Source organism: Diplotaxodon limnothrissa, linkage group LG9 (assembly GCF_057381915.1).
Source record: "Diplotaxodon limnothrissa isolate DT_005_m linkage group LG9, D_limnothrissa_male_GT1.1, whole genome shotgun sequence".
Lineage (NCBI taxonomy): Eukaryota > Metazoa > Chordata > Actinopteri > Cichliformes > Cichlidae > Diplotaxodon > Diplotaxodon limnothrissa.
In genome coordinates, this window is record NC_140604.1 from 26,413,955 (window position 1) to 26,434,391 (window position 20,437).

The following is a 20,437-nucleotide window of genomic DNA, read 5'->3' on the forward strand; positions in this document are numbered from 1 at the left end:
TTGAGTGTGATTTGTGACCATCTGCACAGAAGTTACCTGAAGTAAATGTGCTTAAATGTTCCAACAGGGATTCTGGCTTTCTGCAGGTGCAATGCAGTTTTCTCTTCCACTACTGCAAAACTGACCCTAAAGTTTCACCTCCCACCATGCTTATTGTTGTAATGTCTCCATACATTTCCCCCTCTTGTCTCCCCACAGTCCATCACTGCTGCAAGAGCTGCACAAGTGTGAGTGAGCGGCCCGGCTGGTTCTCTCCCTCCCCTTCTCTCCATTAATCTCCTCCATCTACCCATCCTCTGGCCTGTTGTTTCAGTCACCATGCTGATTCACTGGCTGTCCTGGTTGGCCCTCCTGTCGCTGGATTGGGCTCCAGGCAGCTGGGCCTTCACCACCACCAGGGCTCAGGGCCTCAGAGGTCGCATTCAGAGAGACCGCAGAAACATCCGGCCCAACATCATCCTCATCATGACTGACGACCAGGATGTTGAGTTGGGTAAGGCTGCCTGGCAGAAACCCCTGGTCTTCCTGGAAATTTTCATTTGGCTTCAATTTTTTTCCCTATTTAAAAGAAAAAGTGCACAGTTTATCTAAAATTCAGTGTTTTTCCCAGTCTTCAATCCTCTCTGTTCTAATGTGTTTCTTTGTCTTTGTGGTGATTTGCATCAGGACTTCTGTAGTCTTTCTTGGCACATTAAATATTAAGTAGAGGCCATAAGCCACACCGGAATGGCCATCTGGTCTCTCGTGTGCTGAATTGTAATTATTTGCCTTTCAGAGCACTGAATCACAGATTAAGTAAATACGAGTGAAAAACAGTATTTGCGTGTGTTTAATAAGATTTCGCTGTAACTGTACAGCACTGATCACGTTACCTCGCCCTCCAGGTTCTCTACAGGTAATGAATAAAACCCGCAAGATCATGGAGGATGGTGGCACTTCTTTCACCAATGCCTTTGTCACCACACCCATGTGCTGCCCGTCACGTTCTTCCATGCTGACGGGCAAGTACGTCCACAACCACAACACCTACACCAACAATGAGAACTGTTCCTCCCCTTCCTGGCAAGCTCAGCATGAGCCGCGCTCCTTTGCAGTCTACCTCAATGAAACTGGCTATAGAACAGGTTTGTGAATACACACTCACACAAATATAATTGAGGACTCTTTATTTCATGCCTGTGGTGTTCTCTTATTATTTATTTATGGAAAATGGCAGTTTTGATAGTGACGATGGTTCACCTGTATGAGGTTCTCGGTTCTGATTAACAGAGTGTCAGTCACTACTAGCTCTAATCTCCTCCTGGCAACGCCATTCATATGTTAGTCAATGCAAATTTATACAGTAAGCTAGACTCCACAAACCTGCCTGCCTGCCTGGCTGTCTGCTGTGAGAAATGCAAACACGTTGAGCGTGCCAGGTCGATGTCGTGTCTCATCAGACACTGTCTGCCTGAGTGATGGGCAGGCGTTGAACTGGGCAGCTCAGTGGGGTCCTGTGGGCTGCAGCTCGACTTGTGGTTTTGGAGTCGTTGCGTTAGTCTGCAATTAGCCGTCTCTGGGACAGCCTGGCTTCCTGCCCAGCCTATCCGAGAATGTTGTCAGAGAATCCAGGGAAAAGGAGACAAGCAAAAATGTTAAACATCACATAAGCGCAGATAAAGTCGCACAGTCACACAATTATGTTTTTTTTGTTTGTTTTTTTACAGGCATCGCCTTAAGGAAGCAGTGCTTGTAAAGACTGCATATATAAAGAAACTGCATATTAAAAGAGGCCCATCTCTCCCTTCTTTCTCTCATCTTTTCTTCTGCAGCTTTCTTCGGCAAGTACCTCAATGAGTACAATGGCAGCTACATCCCACCTGGGTGGCGCGAATGGGTTGGATTGATCAAAAATTCCCGCTTCTATAATTATACTGTCTGTCGGAATGGTTACAAGGAGAAACATGGTGCTGATTATGCCAAGGTATGTGTTCTCATAATTCATACGAAAAGGCTCTATTAGCTCAGTCCCTAATTTGTTTTGCCGTTATGACTTAATATTAAGACTTCACATGACAAATTGCAGGTTCCACTCGCTTATAAATACAGACAGTGAAGCAGCTTATGGCTGTGTGGTGATTCAGGATGGCAGGAATTCTCTCTTGAGGATTAAAGGGAACGAGCTGAGTTGACGCCTCCTCTTTCTGCAGCATCCTTTTATTATGATGCACCTTTCCTCAATATTTAGACGCTATAAAACTGGTGCATCTTTATGAGAAGCCAACTTGACAACTTGTGACAAAAACTGACCTGCACTTGTTTTTGTCTCTCACTCTTATTCTTCCTCTTTGTGTCTCACTATCAAGTTTTGCAGAATGACTTTGTGCTGTAACACCACTGTTTGCTACTGCTGGGGGATGACTGTGGTTACACTGTCTTTTTGTAGCTCTAGATGGCATCGGTCATCAATCTTCCCCAAATGTTTTTGTAAGAGCTGTCAGTTTGTTTTCGCAAGTCCGTGCCAATATCTCCCTAGGTTGCACAGTGCTGGATATACAAGAAATCCATGTGGCGGGCTGGCCTATGAGATGGGCAAACAAATGTTTGGATTGCTACTTCTCTGCCAACTTGGACCAAGGTGTAAAATTACCCACAGGCTTGGGCCGGTGTGTTTACATGACACGGACTTGGTCAGCAGATTGTGGTTTACAACCAAATGGACACAATATTTTCTGTTTACTGCCAAAGCCCATCAACCTGCTGCCACCAGGACAACCGCAGTTCTTTAGGTTTGGATGGGGTGAGAAGGTCAGAGTATCTGTGCAGAGTGCATCTTGCACATCATGACACTGATTAAGCTACAGACCCTGTGTGATTTCATCCAGTTAGGTCCTGTTTGATTTTTCTTCTGTAGGAGGATGAGTTAATTGAGGTTAAGGGTTTTGTCAAACACTCTTGAGTGAGATTTAGTTTCAGAATATCATCCATCAATATCAAATCCCATGACAGTAGAGCAACAACTCTAACAGCTGTGATATTATAAAGTGTCTCACTGCTAATTTGACAGATGTGCAATCTTGTAACTTTGAAAAAACAATAAATGTTGTAAATGTAAACCTATAAAACACTGGTGCATTGGCTGTCCTGTAGGTCATTTAAAAACTTATGAGGATTACAAATTAAATAGATGAACGATTTGGGAAAATGAAACCATGTACTAATGGGGTGCCGTTGGGTGAGTGCCACTTACTATTACCAATCAGCTCCAAAAGGGAAAAGTGATATTCTTCACCTCCCTGACTATTTTATAGTCACTGGCCAGGCATTCCCCACGACACTGTCACTTCCTTCTGACCTGCCAGAGCTCTCAGCAGCAGTGGCTCAGATTTGGGAGCTGGCAACATAAAGTGCACGGCGGTGCTTTGCCATGTGCACATAATCATCGGCCTCCACGGGCATGTACAGCCGCCAGGCCATTAAAGCTGGTCTAGCTGTAAAACCTATTAGACAAGATGAATCAGCCAAACCCACTTCTGACATTTCAAGGAAATCACCCGTTACCCTTTGATTCTCAGCCTGGCACTCCCTTTCATTTGTTGTATGCCAGGCAGCAACAACAGGTACAATGGTTGGTCTTCTCTTGGAAACTTGGCGAATGCTACTGTAATTTCAGTTCAAGGTGGGACTGCTGTACAGTGTTGTGACAATTTCACATTTCCTGTGTCTAAGCTCTTCACATTCATCCAGTTGTTCTCTCTTTGCCTGTGGTGTTTAATTTAGAGAAACACAGCATTTGGCATCTTGAGAACTGTTGTTGGCGCTTGAGTCTACTTTCTGGTTTGATCCCTGGTTGCTCCGGTCTGTATGCCAAGTATCCTTGGGCAAGATACTAACCTCAAGTTGCTCTCCCATGCATCCATCAGAGTATAAATGTGTGTAAATGTCAGATAGAAGAAGCATAGAAAAAGTGCTTGTATGAATGGTGTGAATGGGTGAATGAGGCAAATTGTATAAAGCGCTTTGAGTGCTTAGGTAGAGGAGAAAAGCGCTGTATAATAACCAGTCCATTTACCATTTATATTACCCAAAGCCAATATCTCAGTTTCTTAAAAGATATTTTGATGTCACTTTGTGTGAAAAAGACAAAAGGAAGCAGGGAGATGTAGCAGAAAGTGAGCGAAATAAAATGAAGTTAGCAGAAAGCAAATTTATCACAACATGCTATTTAAAAGGGCCTGGCCCCTCGCCATCAAGTGGTGTCACATTCAATAGTGCAGAGATTCACTGATGAGGCAACTGCCCACATACTGTATACACATACGCACACTCATTTACACACACACACAGGCAAGCTGCCAGCTGTTGACTCGACAGATTGGTACCGTAGTGTACTCAATGGCCCCACTTCATATCCCCAATGGCCCCTCTCAGTTTATTTGAAAGTGACTAGACGAAGGCAAGCAACATGTCACGGTGATTGGACTGCAAATGAGTTATGAAAGCATGTGTTGTGTAATTTATGTTCTTTTTTTTTTGGTGTATATTTTCCCTCAGTTCCATATTTATTTCTAGGTTTTTTCTTTTAGACTTTTCGCCCTTTTAACGGGCCTTATTTTTGCTCTTCTTTCAAAGGACTATTTCACTGACCTAATCACCAACGACAGCATCAGCTTCTTCCGCATGTCCAAGAAGATGTACCCGCACCGTCCCGTGATGATGGTCGTCAGTCACGCTGCTCCTCACGGCCCAGAAGACTCGGCGCCACAGTATGCCGAATTCTTCCCGAATGCTTCGCAGCACATGTAAGCAATACTGAGGCTCACATTATCATACATGCTCAAACATATACACTAATCAGGGTTTTGACACAGGAATTGTAGCCTTAGAGAAGAATGAAAAATGAGTGTTTAGGGCCCAGATTTTGATTTCAGCCTTTGTCTCATTAACAGCTAAATTGAGTTTTTGCGATTTGGTTTGCCTAACATTATTACAGTAAGTATGCACCCCAATCCCCACGAGATGACAGGTTGCTCTGAAGCCGCTGGGGGCGAGGACTTGGCAAGCGTGAAATCAAAATGATTTATCATCCAAGAGTAGCTGAGGCACATACCATAGGGAAGATCGGGAATGGTTTTTTAACGTAGCACTGTGCTCTATGCCAAACCCACACTGGCCTCCAGCAGCTCTCATTGAGTTAAGCTGCAGTACTTTGGGTTGTTTCACTGGCACCAAGCCCTACTGCCTCACTGCACGGCTCAATGTGTGGAGGCATGGTGTTTTAGAGAACTAGATTTGGACTTGAAGACTCAATACTCCCTTTTCTTTATGTTTCCCAGAGGTTTTAGTGTTCCTGCCTCTCACTTTCTGTCACACTTAACTTTGTCATCTATTTATACTACCCCTCTGTCTCTCTATCTGTATATCTCTGTTTCTATCACTCTGTTTACTTCTCCCTCCTTGTTTCCCAGTGTCATCTCCTTCTCTCTTTCCAGCTCGCTCTGCTTACCCCTTCCTCCCCGCCTGTGCAATTCGCAAAGGACTTCCTGACCCCATCCATATCAATCAGCAGTTTCGCCCTGGAGCTCCTAGGACCAGAGGAATGCATTGTGCGCTCTGGAACACCCTTTGTGACATTATTAATTTATTTTTAGCTTGAGTCTCCGGGTGAAGGGGGTGGAGCTGGGGCCCACGAGTGACTAAAGGGGTTGCCCCAGTTATTGTGTGTGTGTTTGTGTAGATTAAGTGGTACTAAGGAGAGCCCAGGTGGTTGGCATGGTTGGGTGTTTGTTTGACTATAAACTTTCATAACAGCTATGGAAACACTTTTTTTCCGATGTTCAAAAATTTCTTTTTATAGATGGGGATATTCTTGACACTGTTCCATTTTAAATTGGATTATGGAAAGATGACTTTGTAGTAGATGCCATCTACAGCTAGTGTGTTATGCACAGAGATGGAAAGAGACCGCGTGGCAGTTAAGGAGGAGCCGCTTCATAAATCAAAACAAGCGTCTGTGCTTTTGACAGCACCAGTAGCTGGGGATGGTTTGATGTTAATGTCATTAACATTCCTCAGGTGCTTTTACTCTCTCTCAGATGCGAAGTATGTTCCCGACCTATTTTAAACACCGTAGATTTGGTGCGGTTTGTCAATGGCATGTCTTTCCCTGCAGGGAGTGATAGATGCTATTCTGGCCATAGATTAAAAACTTGCTTTATGGAAACTCTCTCATCTTCAAGCGTGCCTCCTAATGTTTTAAGGTTAGGAGGCATTTTAGGGTGCATGGAGTGCTCCTGTAAGCCAAGGATAATGTAGACAATAAGGTAGACCTGCACTATATGCAACAGTATGCAGGTGTGACCTCTGCTACGGACTGGCGTCTTTCCACTGACATCTACATTCCTGGTTCCCTGGTGCTCAGCGCCCCCATACCTTGGTGGCCCATTGCCCAGAAACGGGTCCCTTTGTGGGTCTTATTAGACCGCCTGCTAAGTGGGTGAAGAGTTCACCCTTCTCACAAAGCAGTCCTGAGGAGACGAGGACAGAAGGCAGCTCAGTCACTGAGGACAAAGTAGCTCCCAAAGCAAGTCTTCATTAAGTACGCAGATTTTGAGGCTTGGGCTGTTTATTCAGGGGTAGAAGCTGCTCATTTATAAAGTGGATTACTTAAAGCTGAAGGGACACAACTTCACTGCTACTGAGATTCTGTGGGTTTCTACGTACATTATATATACTTAGTGTATATAATTTGTGTGCTATTTTGCTTTCAACTGCAGAAGATTTGCACAACATCAGATGTTCCGCTTCCCTTTACTGCAAGCAGGGGAACACTTTCCTTCAGCTGAACACAAACTTGACAAACGCAAGCACTTTTCTCTCTGTCTTGCCTTTGTCCAGTCTTGTAATTCCCCAATTTCAAATGAGCATGACTTCTTTGCTTTTTTAGACCAGAAGTTGTTGCAAACCCGACTTTTGGACCTATTATTTTCTTAAGCATGTGCCAACCCTCAAATGACTCGTCTTTGCCAGGAGTGTAGTGAAGCGAGGAGACTTGTGTCTGTGTGAGGAGGAGAGATCTGGTCTGAGAGAGGTGTGGAAAAACAGTCAAGGTGCTGGGTGCAAAGTATTAAGACATTTTCCCCCAGCAAACTGAGCGGCTATTGATGCTTGTCAAGCACAGTGGACAACTGTGACACCTGCTGCTGAGCAGAGGTTTGTGAAAAGTAGCAGACAGGTGTTTTTGGCATCTTAAATGTTTGGCTGTTAGGCGCTCTGATGTGGACACGTCCAAAATGTTTTTCGGACTTCTACGCGAGTTAAACGGCAACACAATGAAACCCAAATAATGCATTTTTTTAACATACCCGTCTCCTTTCTCCTTTCCTTTTGCCCTTTCAGCACCCCGAGCTACAACTATGCCCCCAATATGGACAAACATTGGATCATGCAGTACACGGGCCCCATGAAACCGATCCACATGGAGTTCACCAACTTCCTGCATCGGAAAAGGCTACAGACGCTTATGTCTGTGGATGATTCAGTGCAGAAGGTATGAGTAATTATTAATGGATATGTAGTTACTGTAAATAATTGAGTAATCTACCATGGATCATTTTACTGATGCTTTTTTTCACACAGATTTATGACATGTTGGAGGAAACAGGCGAACTGGACAACACTTACATCATTTATACAGCAGACCATGGATACCACATTGGTCAGTTCGGGTTGGTCAAGGGCAAGTCAATGCCATATGATTTTGATATCCGTGTACCGTTTTTCATGAGAGGACCGAATGTGGAGCCTGGGGCAGTGTAAGTAATTACGCACATTTTTTCTGTTACTATAAAAACATTCAGTAAGTCTTTGCTGCACTCTTGTTGTCTTCTTTGAGTAAACTTCTGATATTTCAATCCATCAGTTTTATCACTTGAAACTTAATGTCTTTCACGCTTGTAATGTTCCAGAAACCCTCATCTGGTGCTAAACATTGACCTGGCTCCCACATTTCTCCACATTGCTGGACTGGAGATCCCTCCAGACATGGATGGAAAGCCCATCCTTAAATTGCTGGAACAGGAACGGACTGGCAACAGGTTTGTGTGGATCCATTATGCCATGCTGTAATGGATACTATGTACATGTAATTCCACAGCGTGCATATGTGCAACAACTCTTTCTATTGACTTCTATTGAGCAAATGCAAATTTCCATAGCCAAAATGATGGCTTTTGCTCCAGCTGGGCAGAGTGGGTTTGGGGCAATTTGGCAGATTTTCCTTGGCTGTGGGACTTTGGCTGGGAAACACTGAGTTTCTTCTTTATGAGGTTTCCTGTAGAATTTGTTTGCAAACTGAATCATTTTTTGTCTCCAGCAAACCCACTGTACTAACAGTGTATAAAAGGAATGCAAGGTTATTGTGCCTTGCACTATTTATAATAAATCTGCACGAAAATGTTTTTACAGAAAAACTTAGCACAATCCCTTTAATACTAAAAGAGCATTACGCCCGCAAGGTCCTGTTCTTGCTGTGATCAACTTCCATAATTCTGACTAGCTTTGTTCCCACCGTGCTGTTGCTGATAGTGAGTGCATAGGCCATATGAAGCTTATAAACTTTGTATGTTTTGTTTTCCCAGATTCAAACCAAACCGGAAACCCAAAGTCTGGAGGGACACATTCCTTGTGGAGCGAGGGTAAACCGGCTTTCTTTATTCCCTTTCCACACCACAAACACATCCGTGTCACTGTGTGTCACATAAACCTGATGAAAACATTTAAATGAACCCGAAATGTGCAGGGCTCGGTGCGTGTTCCCTTTTCGAGCAACGCATCTGCTTTTCCCGGTTATTTGTTATCTGACAGACATTTCCTGACCACATTCGGCTTGGACGGCAGTGTGTAACCAATTGAAAGTGTTGTAAGTTGTTTGGCGAAGCTAAAATTCCTGGAAAATTATGACAGTTCACGCAAGGGGCGCTGACACATGTAACCAGGTCATTTAGGGGGGGAAAAAAGAAAAGAAAAGCTATCGAGTCTTTGTCTCCTCGGAGGGGAGGGGGGCTTGCATATATTAAGTACACAATCCTAGATCATAGTCCTAAACTTGACTTAGCTTGCATCGATGGAGACAGGAGGAAGATACATTTCAGTAACATGGGAGGACTAGACATACACAAAATAAACAAAGGCTAGCCAAGCTCCGGATGATGTTACCTGAGGAATAGCTGGAAGCCTCACACTCAATCCACTCACAGGACATGTCACCAGCTTTCCCAGTGTGGAATGCAAGAGCCACACTGCAGAAAACACTTGACTATTTCCCCAAGGCTGTTTTCTGATTCCATCCAGTGTGTGTCCTTTCACAAACCCTGTCAGTTCTTTATTTAACCTCCTCTGCCACAAGATATATGTCGCAGAAAATGATACCTCCAAGCTGTCAGTCCACTTTTGTTCAATGAACATGCTTCGCTGTGCTAACGCCAGAGGTACACTGACAGAAACATGACAACCGAGGAGAGAAATAATCCCGTCAAGCTCGACTTTATGATATACAGTTGCCCGAGGGTTAAAAAAAAACATAGGTTGAAGAAACAAGAAAAGAAAGCCATGAGGGCACTCGTATGAAAACGACAGGCAAGAGAACAATCACTGGCTGAAGGCAGATTGTGCTGGCAGCACAGTCTAACTGTGTAAAAGGAGAAAAATTAAAATGAAAAATATTGTATATTACATTGTCACATTCTTCTTTACAGCTGCTGTTACTGCTACATCACCGCTATCATTTCTCACACGTTATCAAGAGAATAAAAGAAGCTTTTGTTAGCTTTACTGCTGCTCATGTCGGCCAGCAGCCTGCTGACTTTTAAATCTGTTTCTCAGTTAAACTCTAAACTTTTTTTAAATGACGTCCACAGGTCCACTTTTCTTTAAGTGATAAGATTAGCCTCCATTAACTTGACTCTATTGACACAAATACAGTAGTCGAAGTTTTATCTGCAGTTCCTGCACCAGTCATGTGATATGTTGTCTGATTTAATAACCTCACATAACCTTACAGTACTACATCTGAGCCTGTGAAATGCTGAATGACAGCTGGGACTGACTGTGTTGTTTAAAACTCCATCTACGTAATGCAGCAATCAGGGAGGGTCTTTAACAACTGTTTGCTCTTTAATCACTCTTGGCTGAAGGCAAGATACGTCAGCCAAGCTAGCGTGTGAACATTGGCTGGTTCCAGCCAAAGAAGACGGCAACAAAAAATTAAACACTGCAGTGGCCCTCCTGTGTAAGGGGACAGGCTGTTCTGTGCCTCACTGGCATCTTCATTCTGTCTGTGACTGCTGTGGCTAGTCGAGGTATAATGGAAGAGGAAGGACAGTGGTGTTGGCATGGCCGTAGCAGAGACTTAGCCAGTGTTTGTGGTGGTGGTTGTAAAGGAAAAGGGGACAGGGCAGTTGAATTTGACGCCATTTGACGTCACTCACCATTTGATATGGTTTTGCTTTCCTTGTTTTGTCGTGTAGGAAGATCCTGAGAAAAAAGGACGACTCAGCGAGTACTCAACACAGCAACAGTCTCCCCAAGTACAAGAAGGTCAGAGAGACTTGCCAGCAGGCTGAATTCCAGACACCGTGTGAACAGCCCGGACAGGTAAAGGAGAAACACCCATTTGCACACAAGCGCATTTCTTTTTTCTGCAACCTTTTGACCACATGAGTGCCCTGATATATCCACTAAAGTAAGCCGATGCAATTATTTTGAAGTGACCTCTTAGCTGCCTTTTGAACTGTTCTACAAAGCCACAACTGGTTTATAATTGGACCGCTTTACACCGTTTTGTGGTGCGCTAATTGGTACATCCCTTTGATCTATGCCCATGAATTTTCTGGCAGAGCAACAGCCAAATAGTAGAGGTTGTGGCCCCGGAACAGACAGGCCAGAATAAGACAAATTATTACAAATGTCCTGTAGTATTCAATCACAGAGATTTATAAGGGTTTGGCTAATGCAGTCCAGATCCATCATAACGAACACCTCACAGTGTGTATAACAATGAGTTATTAACAGGAGCAATAGGCATCAGAGGTGTATACTGCATCATATAATGCAAGTGAAAGCTCATCATATGTGCTCATAAGTACATCTAGTGTGTTGAAGTGATTGCAAGCAGAGATGGGCAGTAATACGTTACAAGTAACGTATTTTATCTTTTAACGAGTAAAGTAAGGGATTACTATTGCAAAAAAGGTAATTAGATTACTGTTACTTTCCCGTAAGCACGCTGCGTTACTGCGTTACTAAAACCGTGATTTTTTTTTTTGCGAGAGTGTCGTGACGTTCGTGGCAACAGCTGTGTGCAGATCAACAACGGATAATATATCGAGTGCAGGAGAGAGTGTGAGCGTGCAGCGTTTAAAGCGTGGAAGTACTGACCTTACTTTAAGTTTGATTCCGTAAAAAGTGACAAAAACATTAGCGTCCGCTGTTCACTGCGTGGGAAGAAAACTTTTTTTACAGTGAAAAAACCCCTAAACTTCCGTGCAAGCACCCAGTGCGCTACCAGGGAAATTCACAGACAAACTCGCGGATTCTTCCACTGACCGCTGCGGCACACCTGCACCAGGGAAAACATCCGCCTACTATACAGGTGAAAATAGAGCAACAGGACCGCTGAGTCTTTGATTTTATTTATTTTCTGCTGTGTTTCACTTGCACTTATTTGAAAGACTGAGTGTAAACACAAAAAAATATTTTATTTTATGTGCTGGAATGTGCAGAAAATAGGTTTAAATGTTAAACTAATTTCTTCCAGTCAGAGAATGATGCATATAATTTAATGTTTGCTTGATGCATAAAGTTAAAAGATTAAAACAAGTTTTAAAAAGAGACTTTTCCATTTGATTACATTTTCTATGATGGATTACGCAGAAAAAGTAGAATTGGGCTGAAAGATCTATCGCTTTATCACCTATTCAGGTAGTAAATCATGTTTTTAAAAGGTAACTAAGTAATTAATTACTTTTGAAAATAAGTAATCAGTAAAATAAAGGATTACTTTTGGGGGGAAGTAATTAGTTACTGATTACTTTTTTCAAGTAACTTGACCAACACTGATTGCAAGTAGCTTCTTATTAATGGTTTAACTATACCTTCATATAAGCAACCTGGAGGCCAGTAAAGTGTTTCTTGCTCAAAGCAAACAAATGCTTTTTCTCTCCTTTTCATCCATGCTAACAAATTTGATTACAGTTATCTTATTTTGTTAATATGCACAGTGGAAAATCTCAACATGGATCGGTCTCAGGATGAAATCCTGAAATTCTATATTATATTATTCTGCTTTTCTGCTGCTGCAGTGATACTCTTATACCTTTAAAGCACTCGCAGTAGGGCGAGGGAGAAGGAGAAAGAAATATGGAGATTGTTCTCGTCCTCCAGTGACAATACATCTCTCTCTCTCGCTCTCACGTCTTGTCTGATGCTGATATAACAGCCCTGTTTGGTCTGTAAGCTCTTCCAAAAGGAACCCGATCTGACTTATAGCCCTTTGTTTGGACCCTCGTTCCCACACTCAGCCCTCATCATCTATACCAAACTTTACTGATGTGTCTCTTTCGTTTACTCGAGACCCAACAAGCGGCACTACTCACAGCAATTAGCTTCAAAACTTTCTTTTCCCAGCGTGAATTCATGTTGGGAAATGGCGCGGGGGATGTCTGCGATTGTATGGACATGTATTTACACAATTACCCTAGTGACGCACATAGTATGGACATACCCAATGTGAAAACGATATGGCTCTCCGCTTTGTTTTCCAGAAACCAGACAGACCCAATTCGCCTCATGTTTTAGTTTTGGTTGATCTTTCTCGCTGCTTTTTGATGCCGTTCTTTCCCACAGGCTCTGATATGTCTGTTAGAAGCATGTGCTCATTTTCTTAAAGGTTTAGTTGTGAAATCTCAAATTGTGCTGTCATATCATTAACATCTAAGGCACTAATTAGCCATACCCAAAAAGAAATAAAATAAGATGTGTTCATTGCTGTTGCAAGGAAACTTTGGTTTATTTTTTTTTTGCAAGCCTATTGTGCTACCAAAAGTAATTCTTTCTGCAGAAATGGCACTGCGTTGAGGAGATCACAGGGAAGTGGAGGATACAGAAGTGTAAAGGTGGTTCCAAAGAAGGCTCCAGGAAGAGAGCCCGCAGCCTAAAGCCCCGTGACAGTTACGACAAAAGGGAGAGGGCCTGCGACTGTGGAGACGCACAGTATAAACGATCCAAGACCGAACGCCGCTCCCACCGACAGTTTCCTTCCTCAACAAGCCGCCGTGAGTATACCCAAACCTGCTCTTTCTTCTTGTAATATAGAGGGACAGTGATTTAATTGAAACCATGGCAAAATGCATATACATGTGTGTCAGATTATTTCACTTCAAAAACAAGAGCTTTTGTTTTCTTAAAAAGTCCCATTAATGTCTGTCTCTCAGTACTAGAAAGAGAAATCTTTAAAGCCTCAAGTTTTTATTCCCGGCAATGGATTTTTTATGCTCTAGCGAGACCCATGCATGGAAAAAGCAAACATTGTTCAACAGGTCCTGGAATGTATGCTCTGGACGTGCCTTTGTGCATGCGTGGGCTGTTGGGGCTTTGTTATCAAATGGTCTGATGCCCTCTGATGTGTCTTGGAAATAGTACAACAATGGTATGAACATGTAATAAGCCTTAAAGATCCAGATAGGATATCCTACCAAAAATCAGTTGGTGTATTAGGATGCTGGCTTTTACTTCATTGCGATGTTGAAATGAGGTGGAAATGAGAGTAAAAAGAAATACATAGCATCCTTTTTTCTTTATAATAGGTTATCGCCCACGCTTCGTCCACACTCGACCTGCCAGGTCTCTGTCTGTGGAGTTTGAAGGTCAAATATATGATATTGACCTTCAGGCAGATGATCAGTCAGCTGTCCGTCCTCGTGTCATCTCCAAGCGTCACTACAACCCAGAGGAACCAGAATATGAGTTGGGGTCTGACGACGGTTCAGAGGAAATGCTGGCAGATGATACAAATGCAGTCGGATACCTGAACTCTGTGAAAGTTACCCACAAGTAAGCAATCAAATTTCCCCTCTCACTTACATTTCTCTGCGTCAATAAAGTAGAATACAGCAGGGGGTGTTTTTGCATCTTTTTTAGGTGTTACATCCTCGTGAACGACAGCGTCCACTGCGAGAGAGAAATCTACCAGTCCCCCAGAGCGTGGAAGGATCATAAGAGCTATGTGGACCAGGAGGTGAGTGTATGAGGTTCAATATGAGGCTCTTGGACAGTTTTCTGGATATTTGTTTTTATCAAAGGTCATTGGTTGTATTGCTTATGTATTTCTAGATTGAAGCACTTCAAGAAAAAATGAAAAAACTGCGAGAAGTAAGAGGTCATCTGAAGAGGACACGGCCAGATGATTGTGACTGTGGAAAGAAGAGGTCAGTCACTTATAATTTCACTTTAAAAAATGCATTTATATCTCCAGTATTGTTGGAAAAGTTGATTTTAAAGCTTGTTTTAGGCCTTATTCCAAACCCTGCTGGATTACATGGATTAAAAAATAAACAACAACAAAAAACAAAACAAAAAAACAACTTTTCTTCCACGGTCCCTTTTCTGTTCATAAAAAACAGCTATTATAGCAAAGGACACAGAAACAAGGCAGAGAGATTGAAGAGCAGGAATGATCAACTCCATCCGTTTAAGTGAGTTTCTCTTCCCCTTTTAATTCTGAGTTTGCCCTGTTTAGTTTCAGCATTTTATCTTTCAGTTAACACTGACCATGAAATCTGCAACTGATTGAAAATGTGCAAATGGTGTGTGCTGTAATGCTCTTTAACCGTACATCTGCATGGTGGTCCCTGCACGAATCCATCACTAAAGCTCATCTTCATTTTCGGTTGCTTTGTAGATCACAGTTGAAACACTCCATCATGTACGTTTACTTTGGTGTGTTAATGATGTATGCGATCCTAAAATACACACAGGTTTCTAAAGAAGGCATGCCATCTATAAATGGTCCCTCAATAGACTTTAAATGACAAAGCAGATGTTGTCATTGTGTGTCTGGAAGTGATTGAGTTGCATGGAAAGACAGAATGATCCAGCAGAGAGGGAAATCAGTTAGTCCCTCAAACACAGTGATCGGCTTGCACCAGGAAACACTGGGAACCGATTATGCTTATGTAAAGCAGCTGTTTCTCGCAGTGCCTGCCGTGTGTTCGGGCTGGAGGAAGAGGGGACAGTGGCTAGAATGTCATTCCAGAGAAAATTGGAAATACTGTAGTAAGGCCTCAAACATGAAAGTAAACAGGCTGTCATAGCCTGGCATCAGTGAGGCCTTCTGGAAGTCCCCTTTGTATCCCCCCAATTACTGCGGTTACTTGCACCAGGGAGGGTAGGGGCTGATGTCATGTTTGCGTCATGCCTTTGTAATCCTCTCTCACGTTTCTGTCTGACAGAGAGGCTGCGCGGGACATAGACGGGAAGGCCCAGTTGTACAACGAGATCCGCAGGAGAAAGAAGGAAAGGAAGGAGAAGAAGCGCCAGAGGAATGGCGACGACTGCAGCCTTCCAGGCCTCACTTGCTTCACGCATAACAATGACCACTGGCAGACGGCTCCCTTCTGGACACGTGCGTTTATTAGCTTCAGTCTCCAAACATCAGCGAGATAATGATTGTTTGATCAGCGTTTAACATGATGTAGATCTGGTTGTCAAACATTCGTAAAATTTCCATTCATTTAATGAGTTTCACGTTTTCGCCTGAAATAATGGTCAGGATTAGGACTGACGGCAGCAGCTGTGTCATTTATTTCGTAGTGGGGGCATTCTGTGCGTGCACCAGCTCCAACAACAACACGTACTGGTGCCTGCGAACAATCAACGAGACCCACAACACGCTCTTCTGCGAATTCTCCACCGGCTTCCTGGAGTACTTTGACCTCAACAGTGACCCCTACCAGGTGGGTGAACATCTGTCTACAATCAGTCAGCTGTGCTCTCTCTCACTGCGTTTGTCTGCTTTGTCACTCTTAAACAATTTTCATTGGCTCCTGCGTTATAAAACTCATCTATTAAAGAACAGGTGCTGTTAGTAATTTTGCAGGTGTTTACATGGGAATATAACAAGAAGATATAACATCATGACAATAAAACAAGTGTCTGTGTGTGTGTGTGTGTGTGTGTGTGTGTGTTGGCAGCTTACCAACGCAGTATATGCAGTGGATCGAGAGGTGCTGAACACACTCCATGCCCAGCTCATGGAGATGAGGAGTTGTCAAGGATACAAGCAGTGTAACCCTCGCCCTAAAGGCTTGGATACAGGTAAAAAAAAAAAAAAAAAGAGTAATTAAAATAAAAGAATCTCCTTTCAGTCTGTTTGTTCCCCGTTTGAGTGAAGAACTGGGTTTAGTGGTGGTTGTGATGCCAATAAAGACAGAAACAGATTCTACACACAGAAGAAACAGACTGACTGAAGCGTGTAACAAGTGGTATCGTTAATATAACTCACAATCCGAGGGACGATGTGATAATATTTGTGTTCCAGTCTTCTGTGGTTTGAATCTGTCTCAGTCTCGGTCTTGTGTGTGTTTGTACATATCTGCATGGTGCATGTGTTTGGGGACGATCCACTCAGTTTGCTCAAATTTCAGGTGGAGGTCAAGTAATCATCACTGAGATATGCATTCCCTTTGTTTCCTGTGTTTTCTTCTCATATACCCACACACCTACACGTGCACTGTGACTTGTCTTTCAGCTCAGGATCTCCCACTCTACTGGAATATATTCTGAATTTATCAAAAGAAAAAAGAAAAATACAGGGCCAGGTTACAGTTGTGCATCGTGGCCAATCTTCCCCTTTGTGAGTCACCGAGTGTTAGGGATATTATTTGGAGGACTCTGTCATCACAGCAATTGAGGCTGTCGTTTTATTCGAGCCTGTCACGCATCGGTGCTATAGGCAGCCACAGTATATTTATTTATTTATTTTTATCACCGCCAATTGGTCCAAGGATCATTAAAAGAAGACATCCCAGTGATGGAGGCGGTTAATAAGTAATGTCAGTATGACCTAAGCCTGTAAAGTCTGAGCTATACAGCGTTTGTGTGTGGCATGAACTGGCTGCGTTGTTTATGTCCCGAGGATAAAACTTTCATGTCTGTAATTACCAGCTGGAGAGTGGAGCACTGGAGCGGCCAAAGCTGCTCTGAGAAACCTGATTGTGTTTCAGCGCTGGCATGCTGGTCTTGTCAAATCCGTGCCAGCACATGTCACAAAACAACCGAAAATCTCTTACTTGCACTGGCTGCCCTTTCTCAGTTATGGTGCCAGCTCTGTGAACCAATGAAATTACTGTTGTGGTTCAATCAAGTGATGTTTTAGTTGGAAAATTAGATTATTAAAATTTTAACTGTGGGGTGAAATGGGTCCAGCAGAATCTATTTGTGATGTGTGACTTAACCCTCAGCAATCACCTGACTGGATAACCTCGTATCCTTTTTGCTTTTGAAGGGGATAACCTGTAAAGTGAGCGCCTGATCAGACCACTTAACTCTGAATCTCCTCATCTCTAAACCCAGCCCAGTCATAAGACCTTTCAGACTTTTTCCTCCATTGTCTCCTCATTCCTCCTCCTCCTCCTAATCATCCAATGATTGCGTTTCTCCATAGCATATAGGAGCGGTGCATGAAGACGTCTTCAGTGTGAATGATCTGTTTGTTTCCCTCCCACACCTCCTTGAATCAAAACATTAACAATCGACTGCTTTTATTTTTATCAGGAGGTAAAGATGGAGGAAGCTTTGAGCCACACAGGTATTCTCCAAGTTTTTGTTTCTCTTCAGTGGCTTTTTTTTTTTCTCCTCCCTTTAACACCTGCATGGGCCCAACTGCCTCATTCCCATTAATCCGTCATACACGGAGTGCTGACGCTTCATCTGTGGCTGCATGCTGGGAATGCGCTAACAAAGCATAACAGATATTTTGTTTGTTTGTTTCATCCTGCGCACACAGTCTGTCTTTATATTTGCTCGCTGTGGATTGTCGATTTGCAGCAGCTAAGATGCTCTCTGCCACATGTTTTCACAGCAATGCTCAAGATGAAACATTTCTATCAGTTTCTTATGTTAAAATATTGATCATTTTAGTATCTTTTTATAGGATAGCATGGCTGTTTAAATAGAATAATCCCAAGTCTTAATAATGGATATTTCTTTACTTGAGGCCAAGCATCAAGTGCATGTAAATGACAATGCATGATACCGCATCATCCCCATAATGCATCACTACCTGACATTAAAGGAATAGTTTGCCATTTTTGGGAGATAAGCTTATATACAGCCCTGAATGGTGTGTACCTGCCAGGCATGAAGAATAGAAAGAGACTTCCAGGAATCTCCTCTCATCAACTCAATATATGTCTCGTTTGTTTGATCCTCACAAAAGCAAAGGGTAAAAACAGACAGAGGAGTATCCATCTCCTCATCTTACTTAAGCAAAAAATAAAGTTGCCCAAAACTTGAAACTATTCCTTTAACACTCGACATTTCATGCCATGCCAGCCACAGTCATTCCATTTTGTCCCGGTGTAACGCGACATTCAGGATAGCTCTTCATATCTACTCATGGCCATTAGCTAGCAGTAGAATGGACACTTGAGTTGCCGTGACCTCTCTGTCCAGGCACTGACCTCTGCACTTTTGACCTCTGTTTCTGGCACCTGCTTACCAGGCGGCAGCAGCATCGAAAATGGTCAAAGAGGAGAACAAGCCTCTCCTTCCTGTGAGTCCCTAAAAACCCGATGTCAGACAATCTCCATTTTCCTAGCTGCAAATAGTCCTGAAGAGAGCCGATTCCACGAGGACGGTCAACCAAAAGCGGCTCTGACGCTTCTTTTCTTGCACTTATCAAACTGAGACAAACTCTTGATTTTGGCTTTTGCTGCTACTTTTGTTTCTTCGTAGCATTTTGAATTCCTTTCTCATTTTTCCTGGGAATTACCGAGCACTTTCTCTTACTTTGCTTCATGAGTTTCATCTTTTGTTTGTTGACCATCTTTTTGTTTCCTCTGCCATTACATTCTTTTATTCCAGGTTGCCTGACTTTGCATTTCAGTTGAGCCCAGGCCCTTCATTAACTATATCATTACATATTACTTGTTAGTATATTATAATGGATCATTGAATATTTTTGTTTTTCCTCAGACTTTTTTTTATTTATTCTGAATTAGCAAAAAGCCAGCATGTGTTTGCACTACTCATGGCTTGAGCTCAGGGTGAATACTGTGTTTTTCTAATGCTACTTCTGAAGCGTGTGTGTGTTGCTTGAGGCCTCAGACTCCTATACGTTGGCTGCTTTGGTGAAAGATGGGAGCTGAGCGTGACTGCATGCCGACTGAGTGAACCTGAAAAGAGCTCCCCGTATTTTTCTGCTCCTCACAGTCTCTCTCTTTCTTTGACAGCACACAGCCAATATGGGAAGGACAACAAGGTTAAGCTACCCAACTTGACAGATGAGGAGGTGAACTGGCAGGGACTGGAGGATTTGTATAGCATAAACGAAAGCCTGTATGAATGTAGGCCTGACTACAGCCCCAGCCCAGAGAATTGGGACAACTTCCAGAAGGATGTAGATAAAATGTTTGCACTGCGACACGTTTTTAACAACCAAACCCATAAGCTTGACGACTCCACCCTGCCAGAGCTGGGCTCCGGGGCCGGGGGTGGAGGGCTTGAAGTGGGCAGTGGAGAAGAGCTGGCTTCTGCCAGTGACGTCTGGCCGGGCTTAGTCACAGAGACTCGCCTCACCACCCCCATCCCCAGCAAAATACCATCGGCACGACCCACACCCAGGCCCACATTGGAACAGAAACTGGAGCCTGCTGTCAACGACCTTCCCGAGAGGCTTGTAAGCGGACCTGAGACGTCCGTTATGTCAAAATCAGCAGTGATATCATCACCAGGTCTGAGTAGAGGCAGGGATGTCCTCCACAGCGATACGTGGGCGCAGCTGCTTGAGGAGATTGAAGGCGAAACGTTTAGCGGGAATGGGCTGACAGAACTCGAAACGCGACACGATGATCTCTTGCGTACTCACAACAGCCTGCGAGCCCAGCTAGAACTCGGCCCCGGTCACCGAAAGACCATCAGCCCGCAGGGTCTTAGTCATAACCTGGACCCTGAAGAGGAGGATGATATTTTCCACGCCCAAGGCTTTCTCCCTTTTGTCTCGCAGACTCTGAGGCCTAAGGTCCAAGCTGGCACCACAGGGAGCCCTCCCACCACCACCATCCCCACCACACAGACTAGCACACAGAGTGTCAGGGTGGTGCTGCCTCAGTCAGCTCTGCCCATCACCTTGGACTACGAGGCCAGCGGCTCTCTGCCTCAACCCTCCAGTCAGACCCTCTGA

At 43.5% G+C, this 20,437-nt stretch overlaps 1 protein-coding gene across 2 annotated transcripts; it reads left to right on the forward strand.

Moving 5' to 3' along the window:
- Positions 1-275: 275 nt before the first annotated feature.
- sulf1 (sulfatase 1) lies at positions 276-20,437 on the forward strand. 2 transcript variants are annotated; one of them, XM_085362404.1, is made up of 19 exons: positions 276-493; positions 885-1,124; positions 1,812-1,963; positions 4,612-4,781; positions 7,378-7,528; positions 7,618-7,793; positions 7,947-8,075; positions 8,619-8,675; positions 10,506-10,632; positions 13,097-13,310; positions 13,842-14,088; positions 14,176-14,272; positions 14,368-14,462; positions 14,658-14,729; positions 15,486-15,658; positions 15,847-15,989; positions 16,227-16,350; positions 19,488-19,959; positions 19,996-20,437. In XM_085362404.1, the coding sequence occupies exons 1-19, from the start codon at positions 319-321 to the stop codon at positions 20,435-20,437; spliced, it is 3,456 nt and encodes a 1,151-aa protein (XP_085218530.1). In that variant the 5' UTR covers positions 276-318. The 2 variants fall into 2 exon arrangements, with proteins under 2 accessions (XP_085218530.1, XP_085218529.1); XM_085362403.1 differs by having other exon boundaries at positions 19,488-20,437.